General features: G+C 40.6%; 1 protein-coding gene across 6 annotated transcripts in view; it reads right to left on the bottom strand.

Annotated features, from left to right (window-relative positions):
- Positions 1–15,694, bottom strand: part of FARS2 (phenylalanyl-tRNA synthetase 2, mitochondrial) — a 232,483-nt gene that overhangs the window by 78,075 nt on the left and 138,714 nt on the right. Inside the window, exon 6 of one of the 6 annotated variants that reach the window (XM_072924103.1) lies at positions 10,589–10,718. The exons of the other annotated variants lie outside the window; for them this stretch is intronic. Within the exon in view, the coding sequence (XP_072780204.1) occupies positions 10,620–10,718 (99 nt within the window). The 3' untranslated portion in view covers positions 10,589–10,619. The remainder of the gene's footprint in view (positions 1–10,588; positions 10,719–15,694) is intronic. 6 annotated transcript variants of the gene reach the window in all.

Here is a 15,694-nt window from a genome sequence, read left to right as displayed (position 1 = left end):
ATAAATAACACCCCTAGCAAATAAAATTGTGAATCGCAAATGATTATTGAACTTGTTAAATGAATAAACTTGTCAAATGAATTCATATTCTGTACATCAAATTAAAAAAAGGAAACTTGCACAACAAATCCATTGCAAAAGAGCTTTTGATATAACACTAATGAATGAAATGCAAATATCTCTGCTATACAAAAGTCACAGCAGCAAATGCTGGAGATGCTCCTCGGACAACAATCTGATACATGTGTTAGTGCAAATAAAGTTATAATTCTGTAGTAGACCCTTATATTCTCACCTCATTCCTATCTAGCACTTTATTTACCACTGCTATAGTTCAGGAATATACTAAACACCTTTCAAAGTTAGGTGGGACTAATAGAAAACTCACTGAACTCACAGTTCAAGACATTTAATCATTCAACCAGAAGATGTGGCTCATGAGCCTTAGCATGATGAAGGCACCTACTTTCATTCACACAGGTACAAGGACAATGAGGAAAACTAATTACATGTTCAGGTAACTCAGAAATGTCCTGAGCTGGTTTTGGCAAGAATTAATTGTCTTCACAGGGGCTAGCATGGGGCTGTGTTTTGGATTTGTGCTGTTGTCATGGTTTGACGCTGGCACAATGCCAGCGCCCCGTGAAAATACAACTTACCAATCAAATGCTGTGAAATGTGATCAAGAACAGAGCAAAGCAGGCCAAACTTAATAACAAAGGGAAAAAAAAACTTTATTACACTACTACTACTACTACTATAAAAGGAAAAGAAAGGAAAGAAAAAAAAACACGCAAAATTCGAAATGAAAACCTTCCAAAACATTTCTCCTCCCTCCACCCAACTCCACCAAACCCCAGCGAGACCCATTTGGATCCTTAATCAAGTTTTCACCCTTCAATATAATCAATACTGAGTCCATCGGGGAAGAGAGGAGTCCCCCTTGCAACCATAGACCCCCAGGAAACACAACTGCCACCTTTTGTGTTTCCAATGTCACACGTGGCACCGCCCAGACACACTGGCCAGTGTGACATTCTCCTCTCCATGTCACAGTGCTCTCACCACCGGGCATGGACAGAGACTGCTTATAGGGCCCCTTTAAGGATGCTTTGCCAAGGACCACCAGGAACAACAGTCCAGTATCACAATTCGGGACTAGAGTCCCCCCCATTTTCCCCTGGGGCCGAGGGTCCAAAAGACAGAGATCGCCTTCTCTTCTTCCTGAAGATGGAGGGCATCCTCACACCCTCCTCAGCTCTCTCTCTGTCCACTCCAAAACTGGTAGTTGCTGCAGAAGGTCTCTTGGCTCACCAATGCATCCCCCTAAAATGCAGTCCCTCTTGAAAGAAAGAGTGGTTCAGTCTATGGTAAACAAGCAGAGTCCAGCCAAAGGCCACTCTATCATCTGCCCCCAACCTTCATCTCTGAACATCTGAGGTTTCAAGCTGTCTCTCTTTTCTTCAAATTCAGGAGGAGCAATATTTCATAAAGCCTTCATAACACAGGAAAGGGTTAAAATTCCCGGACTCCCCGGACGGCTGCAATCTCAGCCCAGGACTCTTTCTCTAGTCTCCCACACTGGGCATCTTCCCCCCCCCTTCTCCTTCTCCTCCGCCGGCAAACTTCTAGGTGTCTGCTGGCTCTCTATCTCTTTTCCCTCTGGCTTGGGGGGGGGGGGAACAAAGACATCCCAGATGTTCTCCACCCTTCCGTCCGCAGGAGCTGGCCCAGCTCGGTTCCGATCCTTTACCTCCTGGCCTACCTCTGCAGGCCGCATGGCTCCCCTCCCCCACCCAGCCCGGGCTGGGCAGGGGAGAGGTCCGTCCCATGCGGTGACCGGAACCAAAGAAGGACGAGTCCTCCTGGGAATTCCGCTTTTAACCCCTCTGTGTTCTCAGAGGCGTGTCCACCTTCAATTGGTCACCCCAAGTGTCAGTATCTAAACCTGACCCCTGACTGGATGAACCTCTTCCTTCTAAAAAAAAATTCTCTTCCCGTGTCAAACCATGACAGCTGTAAACAGGGTTGGTAACATAGAGATGCTTTTGTTACTGCTGGACAGTATTTGCACAGAGCCAAAACCTTTTCTGCTTTCTGTAATGCCACACTGGCGAGAAAGCTGGGGAATTTGGGAGGAGACACAGCTGGGACAGGTGACCCCAAGTGACCAAAGGGATATTCTAGACCATATTACATCCTATTGAGTATAAAAAATGGAAAGGAGAGGGAAGGGGGAATATGTGGAGTGATGATGTTTGTTTTCCCAGGTAGCTATCACATGTGATGGGGCCCTGCTCCCCTGGAGATGGCCTGCCCATGGGAAGCAGGGAATTAATTTCTTGTGTTTGCAGCTTTTTCTTTCCACTGTCACTAGTGTGGATACAGAACTTTTGTAATTTTGTGTGTGTATGCTTGTGTGTGCTGCAAAGACTGGAAGGACAAATGTTTAAAACATAACATAAGCATAACTTTTTATTATTAGCTACTAACCTTTTCTCAGAGCCTTGTAATACAGAAAAATCTTTTATGGTAAAAGGCAAGGCAATAATCTCATATTATATTGTCCCTTCACCACCTGGCTGCAGTCAATATCATTGCAGTAAGTCTTATATCAACACTAAAGTTAGTATAAGGATAAAATTCCTAGTTCTCAAATGTATTGATCTGTTTGTTGTAGAGCTCCATGAGTCACATAATAGTTTATTAGCTACACATAAAATGTGAATAGGCTACTAAAGTGTCTCCAATTGGCAAGCCAAAATGAAGTTCCTAAATTTGTATTCAGGCACTCTAGCAAATACATACTGTACTCCAACAGATCACTTTGCCATTCTTTGATCCTTTCTAAACTCTTCTGCTCTTTAACAGCAGACTGGTCCAAAGTATTTCGACTGATCCTTTTTCAAGTTCAAGGCAAATGCCAACCCTGGAAACCATTTCCTTATGAATTTACAGACATTTCAAAGGCTCCCCTTGAGAGTGTGTTCTTCCCACTAAATCCTCTACTCTGCTGTCGCCTCCAGCCACCACTTCCAGCTACATTCTCCTCATGGCTCAGGAGTCCTCCAGCACAATGCTTGGAGAAGCTACCAGGACACATCTGGCTCTGCAGGCTGTGTGTTGGCTGAACACAAGCCTGGAAGCCCTGCTGCTCCTGCTTCCACGCCTTGATCACCCCCTTAGGTTTTTGAGGAACTGAAAATGTTAGCGTTCAGAAACACACATAATCACCGGATATGATTATATGCAGGTGCTTTTATTAAGAGCTCTGGGAGTCGGGGTACAAACCCAAATCTGACTCGGACATGGCTTTCGAGCTGAACGTATTTTATATTCTATCGTTATATAACTTACACATTAATTATTAAGCTTATATTGTTCTATTGTATACATTGACATGAGTTTCTCGTGATCTTTCTTAGGTCCCTGACCACAGTTTCTCATGATTATTCTTATGATTAAACAGTAAATATATTTAATTACTAAACAATCATCACATCTAACAATTACATCATTTATCATGTACTAGCTACACAGTGCAGTTCTAGCAAGTACTAGTTCTTCATGTGCTTAAGGCATTTGTTTTTCCAGGGCCTACTAAGCTTATTTTCCTGTTAACCCTAAATCCCCATGATTTTAAAACCCTTTTACTATCAAAAAGAGGTTTAGGAAATGGCAGAACTGATCCTACCTGCAAGGTGCTGCTGCAGGGCACAGGCCAAGTGTGTCCATAAGCACTCCTGATGCACAGATATCCCTGCACCCGTCTTGTTGGTTACATCTTGTTTGCCCACCACAGTGCTACTTTAAATGTTCTATTCACTTTCTGTTTCAAACACTTCAGTGTACTACCATTGACATTTTTCAATAGCCTCAGAAAACAAATGCTTTCCCAAAAATTACACTATCTATAGGACTTCACTGAACCCATCTTGTAGGAAATTAATGACATCATATTTTTCAATCACCCAAAGTGAAAGCATTTAGGAGTGCTGAATTACTATAATTTCTTTAAATAATAAAATGGAAGTTTATGGTGATCCACCCTCAGTGATATATGCTTACTAGTCATTAGTCAAAGTTCTTTCTCTGGCTAATAAATAAGCCAAGTATTTCTTAAAACTGCAAGCTTTTCCCTCTCAGGAAAATTTTAGTATAGAAATGGGTAGTTGGACACCAGTGCTATAACCTGCTCTGCCAGCCTGCCTTGCCTATGCCAACATCTATCTGAGGAGAGCTGTTAGTTTTTCATATGGGCTGTTGATAGTTTAGGGCATTCCTCATCTCTACCTCTCTGCTCTGCTTTTCTGTCTTGAGATTTCTGCCCCTACAGCAGCTGTTAAAACAAACAAGTGCCTGTTCCTTCACCACTGGCTGCTGTAGCCAGTTGAAAGTTTCCCCTCTCATTGGTTTATGCTAATATGTGTTGGATGAAGAACTGCAGCAGCTCGAGTCATTGGGGGACAGCTGTCTTAAGCAGCAACAGGATCCACCAGAACTCTTGTCAGCATAAAATAGCAAATACTTGGGCTCTGTGTATGTTGACACTACTCTGGATATTTTGGCAGCAGGAATCAAGTGGTCACCATAACAGTGGTATCTATTCATCCACACATAGCAAAGGATCATCAGCTAGGCTGGATCCAGATACCTCACAGCTGTAAGGGAGAGAAACCTTTCTGAGGGCAGAACCTCATGAGCCTCAGTAAAAACTGCTGGTGATAATGCACAGCCAGTGCCAGTGAATAACCCACACAAGGCCATGAAGTGTCTTTAGCCTGAAGTCCCAAAAAACAGGAGAGACACTAGAACTTTCCACAGATACTTGTCATTAGGGAAAAAAGCCACTTTCCTCCAGATGCAGTAACCACAGGTGCAACGTGGCAAGGGGGCAGGAGAAATTTTGTGCCATGGCTGCTCACTCCATTCCTTCCCTGCTGCCAGCTGCAGATGGGACAAAACAAACGAGTGACAAACACAGTAGGGGAAAAGGCTGTACTTGTATTTTGACAGTGGTGACACAAATGCAAGGTTAACAACGACACGTACCAGAAACTGGGTTAGCAATTCCACGGCAGCCAAGCTATTAAAAAGTCAGCCATGCTTTACTGCCATCACCAGTCTAAGTCAGAAAAATATGAGACTTAGCAGCACCGTGGCTGCTAAGCTTTAACAGTCCTGCCTTGCCCAGGTTTTGGAGAAATATCTACATAAACTATACAGTTTTAATGCAACATCATATTCTCATCAAAATGAAAACTACAGTCCTGTAATAACTGAGCCTTTCTTAATATATTCCATGGTGAAACTACATTAATTTAGTGTTATCATAGGAAATTTAAACACGTAACAGGCATGAAATTAAAAGCTGCAAATTTACCGCAGTAACTTAACCCCCATGCACATAATGAAGTTTCCTGTATTAGTGTGTATGCTTCTAGATTTACACTGCTGTATTTATGACCAGTAGACAAATTACAGTTGCTGCAGGGAACATAACTTTGAATTTCCTGGCTGCCATGGCTTAAAATTTAGTCACAATGTTCCCCATCATTAAAAGTTTTCTACCCTCCTAACCAAATCAATTTTTTTCCTAAGATATATATAGTAAGTTCTATATATTCCTACATGTACACACATACATATAAACATTTTTATGTGTAAGTACACACACACATCTTCAAAGGAGGAAATGTAAATTTCAACAGACAACTACCATAAAGTCTGATAAGCAAATATAAAATATGTGCTGGGATTAAGCGCTTAAAACCAAAGCAAATGGACTAGTTTGGGACTAGTCTGGGATCAATGCACTGCTCTGTGCTCCTGCAGGGAGTGGCAGAAGCATGTTAGCCTCCACTGATGCTCTGAGGTTTTCAGTGAATGAACACAGAATTATGATCAGCCCTTTTTAGACACCAATCTGCTCATCCCAACAGAGTTCTTAACTTTGAAAAGCTCACATACAGGTACAGGGAACACCATATGTTCATGGGAACATCAAGTGCTCCATGGATTTCAGGCACTCTGCATGTACATGGACCATTCTGAGTGGAGGAGGTTTTCTTTGTACATGGAGATATTCAAGAACGATCCAGATGCCATCCTCTCCCATGTGCTCTGGGACAACACTGTTTGAGCAGGAAGGTTGGACCAGACAACCAGCTGGGATGCCTTCCAACCTGACTCATCCTGTGGTTCTGACATTCTACATCCAGGCTGAACAGGGAGGTGCCCTGGGGCTACAGACTTGTCTTCCTAGCTAAGTCTCAGCCTTCCATGTGAGATGACACAAATCTGTGGACCAGGTCCCTCTCTGCTGTGCCATGCATGTCACCACGACCGCTCTGTCCCCTTCCCACCTAAACTACGCCCTATGGGGTCATGTTGGAGATAAAAATTTCTTTCTTGAGCCCATTCCAGGTTCCCTGAAGGTGCAAAGCAGAGTTTAAATGCTTATATTCTGCCTAAGCAGTCACCAGGTAGCTCTCCATACCATCCCGCTTAGTCACCTTTTTCAATGCTTGTCAAGCACCTTTCCTCAGGTAAACCCCCTTAAGACACAAAATAAATGCACACACATGTGCACATGCACAGGAGCAAGTGCAACACTTCTTGCATGCTAGAAGTTACAGCTCATATAGAGGAACCTGCCTGACAAAGGAAAGTCAATATCTAATATGACACTGAAAAAATTAAGATCTGTAACAGTCAGTGAAGAGATTGAACTTCATTGATAAGCTCTACCTTTTCCAAGCAGCAGAAAAAATGCACAAGAAGACTGCTTCTGTGGTAGAATGAGCGAGTAGATGGCTTGCCTTTATACACGTTCACCCCACAGTAATGCTGATTACTAAGCCTCCGTGGTCCCACTGGAAAGGGACATTGTGTTCGTAAAACATTTTATGAAAATGCAGTAATTTTAAAATAAAGTTGAGATTGTTTAAATTTGTAATGAAAAATGTGTCAAGTTTAAAGTCACAATATACTTCTCTGAGTGCAAATATGCATTTTAAACTGACCTGTGGTCAGAAAGCCAAGAAATAAGGTATGGCTTTTGAGAAGATTTCCAGACACAAAAGAGCCCTTGTATTGCCACTGAAAGGGTAATGATTCTAAATTATTAGTAAGGAATTGAAAAGAAAGCCAGGAAAGTCATAAAAAAGATGAAAGTATTGACCTAATCCTATTAAAAGCAAGGATGTTACAGTGCACACAGCAGAGATATTCCCAGGTACCTCTTCCCTTGGGCATTTGGATATGCCTTGCTTTTTGTGGTCTGATTATAAAAACTACCAAAGGATAAGTATAAATTATTCCTAAATACCAGTGACGGACTCCATGCTCTGTGTTTAATGAGGAAAAAATCACTTCTCATTTCCATAGAACAGAGTAGGACTCACAGGGAGAATCACCAAAAGGGATGGCTCTCTACTACTCACTTCCACATCACAGCTCCTTATAAACCCCTTTTGAAAGTATCAGGATGAAGAAGCAATTAGTCTGACGTTTTCCTTCGGCAGTTCTATGTCCACTATGGAAAAAAATGCATTTTCCCCATGCCTCTTTCTCAGGCTCCTAGCTGATGACCTACCAAACTATTTGGTTTCACAGTGCTCATATTCCCCCATTTCAGTCACAGATGTATCACTGCAAAACAACTAAAAACTGAGAAATTCTTTTTCTGTTATCGTGTTTCCGTTTGAGCAGTTGCTACCACAGAACTCATGGACACCAAGTGCACTGATGGGACAATCCTTACTCTGTTGTGATGTCTTTGATACAAAACAAGGAAGCTGCTATCCTGAGAAAGGAACCCAGTGATTTGGAATGACCAAAATGGTACAGTGGATTTTCACACCAAACCTAGTAATTAACACTTATGACTGCCTTTTGCACAGGCTGTCCATATTCTGCCTTTCCTACCCAAATATCCCATGCCACAGGCAAAATCACAGGCAAGGGTAAAAAGAAAAGAAAACACAATCCTCAGAAAACAAGCTGTCAATGAATAAAAAAACATATGTGTCCTGCACTTCCCTAAAAATACCTGCCATGGCTGCAAAGAACAGGTAATAAGCTGGTGTAAGTCATCAGAAACTCAACTTCCCAGAAGATACTAGGAATTTTCTCTTCAGCAGTGCTCAGCACCTGCAATTCCTGCAGAAGGGTTTGGTTACTGTAGACATTCGGTGTTTACCACACCCAGGTTTCCTTCTTTCTGATGGCTTGGCTTGTATATTTTTTTCTCATTATGCTTAATAATAATGCTGAGATAAATAGCTTAGTGGAGTCTCAGTGGAGTCTCAGTGGAGTAAAATACTGTACCAATCAACAATTCATATAAAAGAGTTATATCTAAATAAACAATGCAAGTATTTGGAAAGAGTCTGCAGCAGTATGAAGATGTATTTCTCCCAAATACATAGCATAACAATGGAAACAAAGTGCACCCAGTATTTCATTTTGGCTTAGATGAAAAACCTCATATAAAACTCTGTTGATTGTATTTCCTTTTCTCTCATTAAATGCACCATTCCAGAAAGGTACTGTTTAAATTGAAACTCTCCAGAACACTTGAATGTGAATTTCACCAAAATAAGCTAGCAGTGTGAATCTTACAGGCACATGCAACACCTGAAAAAGTCCTTCTTCCTACCTATCAACCTATACTTCCTTTTTCTCTCTCCTTCCTAAAAAAACATAGAGATTTCCAATACAGCAGCAATGACACTTCATATCCCTTGGCTATAACTTCACATAATGCCCTGGACATTGCTATGCTACAAAGGAATTATTTTTCCACACTTCCCAGAGCTAATCTGTACCATCTCATCATGTACAGAAATTTACCCAGGCAGGTTACTGGTGGTTTTGAAATATTCTTATGACTTCCAGTACCGCTGATATAGCTGGGTTTCCTTCTTGTCTTGGGAAAACTGCCCAAGTGGCAGAGGAAGAGGCAACCCAGGGAAGTGGTGAAATCACTGTCCCCAGAAGTGTTCAAAAGGTGAGTGCATGTGGCACCTGGGGACATGGCTTAGTAGTGAATATAGCATATTCACTAGTATGTGAAGTATATGTTAGTAGTGATGATACCATAACAGTGGACTTGGTGAACTAAGAGGTCTTTTCCAACCCTAAAGATTATATGATTCTATGACTCTTGGCAAAATCCAGTACTTTTAATTTCCAGATGAGCCAATTCACTTCCCCCAACCTCCCTCCCCCTGGCACCTCCCCACTTAAGTTCTAAATTCATACAAATTACAACCTCTAAAGTTAAAAACTCATAATAAAACACCAAGACAGTGTAGCAAAAACTTTTAAGTACAGTAAGTAAGCTAGAGAAAAGCTGAAACAAAAGGCTCTACTTATTTGTCCATTACTCAGAAGAGGGACAAAAGCCTTTAATTTTTTTCTCTCAGATTCTGTGTGTTCCTAAAGCTATACTCTTGTTAAAGAGTAACATCATTTAGAAAGAGAAAACTACAGAGAAGCCCTAAGCTGAGAACAGACCAAACAAAAAAAGGTACAAAAAGTACACTAATTGTTTCAGTATGCAATGACAAAATGTAAAGAACATTTAAATCTCTACAAGCAGAATCTTGGTGCAGAACAGGTATTTCCTTAATGCCTTTCCTTATTTTACAAGAATCAGAAAACCGGTTCACTCCTGCTGATTTAGGAGAACAGGTTACATGTGGGAATAATTATGCAAATTGGATTATTGGATTGCATATGCACTTCTGCACAGGCAGGAGGATGCAATCAATCCTCAAAAGAGGGGATTTCTTCCCATTATTAATTTTTCCAAAACTGCATAGCCAAATCCTCTGCGGCACATGCACCCCAAAGCATTACTTACTTGTCACATTTTGTTTTAGGCTGTCACTGCAGTAGTTCATGTGTCTCTTACACTAGCAAGATGAAAGAAATTGGGGATTGGTATGATAAGAATAATATAGTTCTTCCCAACTGTGCCTTCTGTTGTTTGGCTATTCTCTGTAGCCTAATTCATATTCTGATCAGAGAAGTGGTAGCTGAAAATCAGGGTTTTTTTATTAACACCATGTACTTCAAAAGGTGCTTCTGTCCATGCATAAACACATACAGAGATTGTTCTTCCCAGCCTTTATTTCCTCGACACTCCACAGCTCAGCTGCAATGTCTAATCATGCTACAGATGATGACTGTAGAGGCTTAGGCATGATTTTAAAGATCGCTTTCTTAAAAGCTCTTTGCAAGGTGTATGTTTTACATGTAAAACATTGGCACCAGTGTTAAAAGAACTATCAAATAAACTCATGTATGACAACTCCCGTCTTTTTAGCTAACTCTGGGAAAATGAATAAGAGCTTATTTCCTAATAGTTTTGAGATTTCTTTTTTTTTTTTTTTCCCTTTATATTTCTCTGGTTGTGTGTGCACACCAGCACATACCTGTATCTCTGAAGACACATACACAGTGTGCTTGGACACATTTTAAACAATAGTTTATTCTTACATGAAATACATAATGTATACTCACAACGATGTATTTAACCCTGCTACAGGCATGCACTTATTTAGATTGTGGTAATTACCTAGGACTGCCAGCCAGAAACCAGGGTCCCATTAGGTAGACACAGCACAAAATGCTAATTCCTGTCCTGAAGAACTTTCCACCCTAAGGTAGTTTGGTGAAGAGATGCCGAGGCAGGAGGTACAAGACAGCTACGATTGAAACAGCAAGGAAAACAGAATTATTGAGTCACTTCTCAGGTCAGGGCCAAAAACAAATCAAGACATTTTCTGTGCCATCCTCCTAACCAGCATTCTATTACTCACAGTGTAAATAAACCAATATTGGAAAACCATTGGAAATGTGTAAGGGTTACCCTCCTGACTAGCTACATACTTTTGTAGACAATAAACTGAAAGCTCTGAACATATGTGGCCTCTTGTCAAAACCACTAGCAGCTGGTTCTCATAGCTTCACACAACCTATGCAAAATCTATTGTTACTTCAGATTTCCAGGTTTACTCCACCTAATATTAATTTAATGTGGGTTTCAGCATATATATCACTGCTGGAAATTGCTCCATGGCTTATTTAAGCACTTTGTGTAACCATTATACTTCATCATTTGGGATGCAATAAAGATCAGTTGATATATTCAGCAGCAGAATTACTCATTCGTGAGCTATTTGTTTCAAAGAGCCTCAGCCAGTCAAATTGCAAATACACGAGGTTTAGAGATCAGAGCAAACAACTGTATCATATGCTTTTTGAAGCTTATTGCAGTTTTTGCTAAGTAACAATTTAGATAGTATCAGGTGTACTTTGTGCATTGGCTCCTGCCTAGGAAAAAAAAGACAGTAAAATGTTTCTAATGACAGTGCAGCAGCATTCATAACTGCAAAATCATTTTTTATCTACATCACATAGAAGTGGTGCAGACAAATTGAAGTCAAGGATATAGTAGCTTCTTTTTGTTTAAAAACAAATTGGAAGGAAGTCTGTTCTCAGTTGCTGGGAATGTCTTTCACTAGTACTGAGGACACACCTGCTGGGTATATTCACCTCTCACCTTCTATACAGCGTCCAAAAACAAAAGTGCTGTCTCATCAGTTGTGCTGATGGCATGAAGCAACACTGCAAGTGGATCAGGGAACTGATACAGCTTTAAGGAACTGCTGAGGAAAAAGCTCCCTGATTCATCTCACAGTGTAGCCAAAAAGAAGCTTCTGCGGTACATGTGGAGCTGCGAAGCAGAACAGCACATGGGAACATAAGCACTTGGGAAACAACAAAAAAAACCCAAACAATTATGCTTTTCATCCAAACACTGTGAGAAACAAGGCTCTGGGGAGGAGTGATATAACAAACAGCCCAAACCCACCAAAACCCTTCAAATGAAGAAAAGTCTCAATTGCTGTCTCTGGACCTGCAGTCAAAAGAGAGGACATCTGCCAGGTGCATACACTGGTGTCCCACATAGCTAGACTCCAAAATCCCCTGTGGCACTTGCTAGGTTTATTAGTAAAGCCCTGGACCTCCCACATAACTGAAAATCTACAGGAAATACACAATTACATCCAGGTTTTGGAATTACCTGCCATGACATTAACAATTTACTGGCGATTAAAGTGTGTGTTAGCATAGACAACTGAAAGTAAAGATAAAATATTTTTGCTCTCTAAACATATATATAAATATACACACATACTCCATCCACTCAAAACAAATTCCAGCTGTGACAGTTGTGTACAAGTCAAAAAACTTCTTAACATTAAAAAAAGAACAGCTCAAACCAGCTATTTTGCTTCAAGTTACCACCAGCTAAATCTAAACTATGTGTGCTATTGGGATGAACAAGTTAACAGAGGCAAACAGGAGAGTTTTTGACTATTCTAAGACTGTGAAAATAACATAGAAATACTTAAAGTATTTTCAAGGAACATAAGTGGAAGAGAGTGGTGGTTTTGCTAATGAATGTCATAAGCTTGTCTGTACATCCAACTATTACCAAGATGGCTGCTAAATGGATTAAATGGATTTACTTTGCCCTTTGGTACTTCAGCAGACAACACAGTACATAAGATAAATACCACTAACTAATCTAGGCAGAAAGGGCTATTGACATTTTTTATTTATTCATTTTATTTACTTAAAAAAGTACAAGCAGAGAGGAATTAAACTATTGCTGATTTGTTCAGGTTCAATGGAAGACTGTCAGTGAGACTAGATTGCAGTAGGTGGGTGGAGGGATGGAAATAGGGTATGTGAGGAAATCTGCATCACTGGTATTAGTTCAGAGGGCAGCAGCTAGATTGTTGGGAATCACATCCCTTGTCAGTGCTTATTTTTATCAAGAGTTTCAGTAATATGCACATGGTGTAATTCTTGGGCCCTGTGGAGGGCCAGGAGCTGGACTGTGATGATCCTTGTGGGTCCCTTCTGGCTCAGGATATTCTGCGATTCTGTGAATATCATCTCAGTACAGCCTTTGTCATGGGCTGAGGTTCTGATACACTAAGTGTTTCACAAATGCAGAAGAAGACTTGGAAGTCCCCCACACTTATCTCAAAACTGATGATAGTACTTTAAAGACTTGCTTTGATGGTTAGTGGTCATAATTTTTGTGGTCCCTCATACTTCTTGATCTTTCGAGAGGAGATCAGATGTAGATGTCTACAGTACAAAACCTAGGAAAACTTTCTGATTATCTAGAAAAAGACTTCTGCATCAGCCTCAACAGTTTTTGCCATAAACCTACTCTCCTTTCCTGTGTCTTTCTTCCCTTTTCCTCCCATTCCTCCCAATCGGCTTAAACTTAACTTTAAACCAGACTTTTTCATATTGCCTCCAATGCTCAAAGTACAGCACTTCTCTCTTCTGTGTTATTTTCACTTTATCTAATATGAGTTTATAAATGCTTTGTATTCAGTCCCATGTGACTGTCCATCCCATCTACTCATTCTGAGCCCCTACTTTCTTCTTTCCTTACTGTGTTTTCAGCTAATTTTCTTTAGTTGAGAATGGGAATTCAAGTGCTGTTTACTCTCCAGAAATTTGCTTGTCGACTATTTTTACCCAAGCATTGATCAGTAAGACTGGCTTAGAACAAAGATTCTGCAAATTGAGTTTGTGGTTTGTCAGATTACACTATTCTTGCTTATAACAAGCATTTTGATAGTTTCCACTGCTTCAGCCCTGCAAGGTTCTGATCACTCTCAGTTGGATCCCAGGAAATGTGGAGATCTCTGACCTGAAGCTATATAGGCATTTGGGTTATGTTTGATGAGCATAGGAACTACTGCACTGATTTAAATGGGACTGCTTGCAAGTTTAAAGCTCAGCATGTGCTTCAGTACTTTGCCTGACTGGGGCTAGAGGGCTCAAGTTCCCAGAGCTTCAATACCAGCACTACCTACAAATGGTACAAGATAGAACATCCTGATGAGAAGACTTGATGATCAAGTGATTTGTAACCCAATTGTGCAGCTTAGTGCAGCATCTCTGCAATGAAGAAGGTATTTTTGCTCGCTTTCCATGCACGTCCTACAATAAAAAAGGTGTTTCATGGTGTTCTGCAGGGCACACGGACAAACCTGAGATGATATACAGCACTGTAAGGTTTTAATGACCTTTGCTTAAGATGATCAATGTACGTCACTCTTAGATATTCAACCTTCCCAAAGTCATGCCAGTAAAATGTTTATGCTACAAACATCATCATCTGTTCTCTATTGTACCTCCACATGCAGACACACACATTATATACCTTCAATTACATTAAAACTGTTTATACAATAAGTCACAGTTGAAGCTATACCTTATTTGTTCAAACATCCAAGTTAAATTTACATACTAATCGTTGCATATTTGGCTTTAATAGATGCACTATTAGAAAATAAACATAATAAATGAATAACCATTTTAGCATGGAGTCACCTAATCTTGATGAAAAATATCTGAAAATGCAGCAACCAGGGAATCTATTTAATTTTTATTTGAAAATAACGCTAATCATAAACTAAGAAGATAAATACAAATTATATAGAGTAGCATACTAATGATGGATCAGACAGACCCATCCTGTGCAGTGAATGCAATAAGATCAAACTGGTTGAAATAGATGGTATATACTCTAGATGCTCTCCTTCTCAAGCATGGAATAAAGGATATAGACTAGGATGGTTTAACTTGCTAGAGTTTCCCCTTACACTTGACAGTGCATTTTATTTTCAGCATCTTCTAAAGCTTCAGGACAAGCTCTGTGCCTCCCAGCAACAATCAGGCTTGTGCACAGGAAAGATGCACAGGGATGATTACTGTCCCTGAAAACTGAGAAGTGCATAGTAAGGCAGAAAAGTTGCACTGTCTATTGGTGTGAACATGATGGCTCACATACACAGCAGACAGTGCAAACTGGGCTACTGTGTAAATCCTTTGTCATTAGAGCAGGAGCTTAATTCCTACTGCACACTGAGCAAAGACAAATGGGAGCAAGCAGGCCCAGCCTTTGCTATCTTGCACAGGAGGGAGAGGAGCCTGCTTTGACTTCCTTTCCAGTATAATGTATTGCTTCTTTCCACACAACTACATCTTTTTGATTATATACTTTTCCTCATCTTTGCTATCCTCAATTGTTCAATTTTCAAAGCAGAATGAGTTTCCTGGATTAGGGCCACATACACCATTCTGGGTACAGCTGTGCAGGAGGTGAACAGGGTCAGTTCAAGTTGTTTGTCAAGTCTCCTCACCCCACTTCCAAAAGGCTACTATCCCATCAGGTCTCCAGCAGTGCTTCTCCAGGAGCTTTTTCTCTTCTGGAGCCATTAAAATGACCCTGCTTAGAAAGTCTATTATTTTGAGTTTTGAAGCTACCAGGTAATTATAAAGGAATTGAATTTTGAGAGACTGCATGTGCCAGCAGACACTAGGAATGAGCAGCCCCTGGAGATGATGGAAGGGGTGACAAAAAACAGGTGGTGCTAGGCTTATTGCAGATATTGAAGAATGTTACAGATAATGTAGCAATTAGGAAATCCAGAAGACTGTAATTCCCATAAGCTCACAGAGGAAGTCTGTAATTTTGCGAGAAATCTGATCCAGTTTCCTTCTGTACCAGTGCCAAAACAGCCATAATCATGCTTCTGCTGGACCTCAGTGCAGGCCACAGGGCTCCTCAGCAATCAAAATA

The sequence above is a fragment of the Taeniopygia guttata genome, chromosome 2, assembly GCF_048771995.1.
Source record: "Taeniopygia guttata chromosome 2, bTaeGut7.mat, whole genome shotgun sequence".
NCBI lineage: Eukaryota > Metazoa > Chordata > Aves > Passeriformes > Estrildidae > Taeniopygia > Taeniopygia guttata.
Note: the sequence above shows the minus strand (reverse complement) of the source record. Positions and strands in the feature narration are given on the sequence as shown.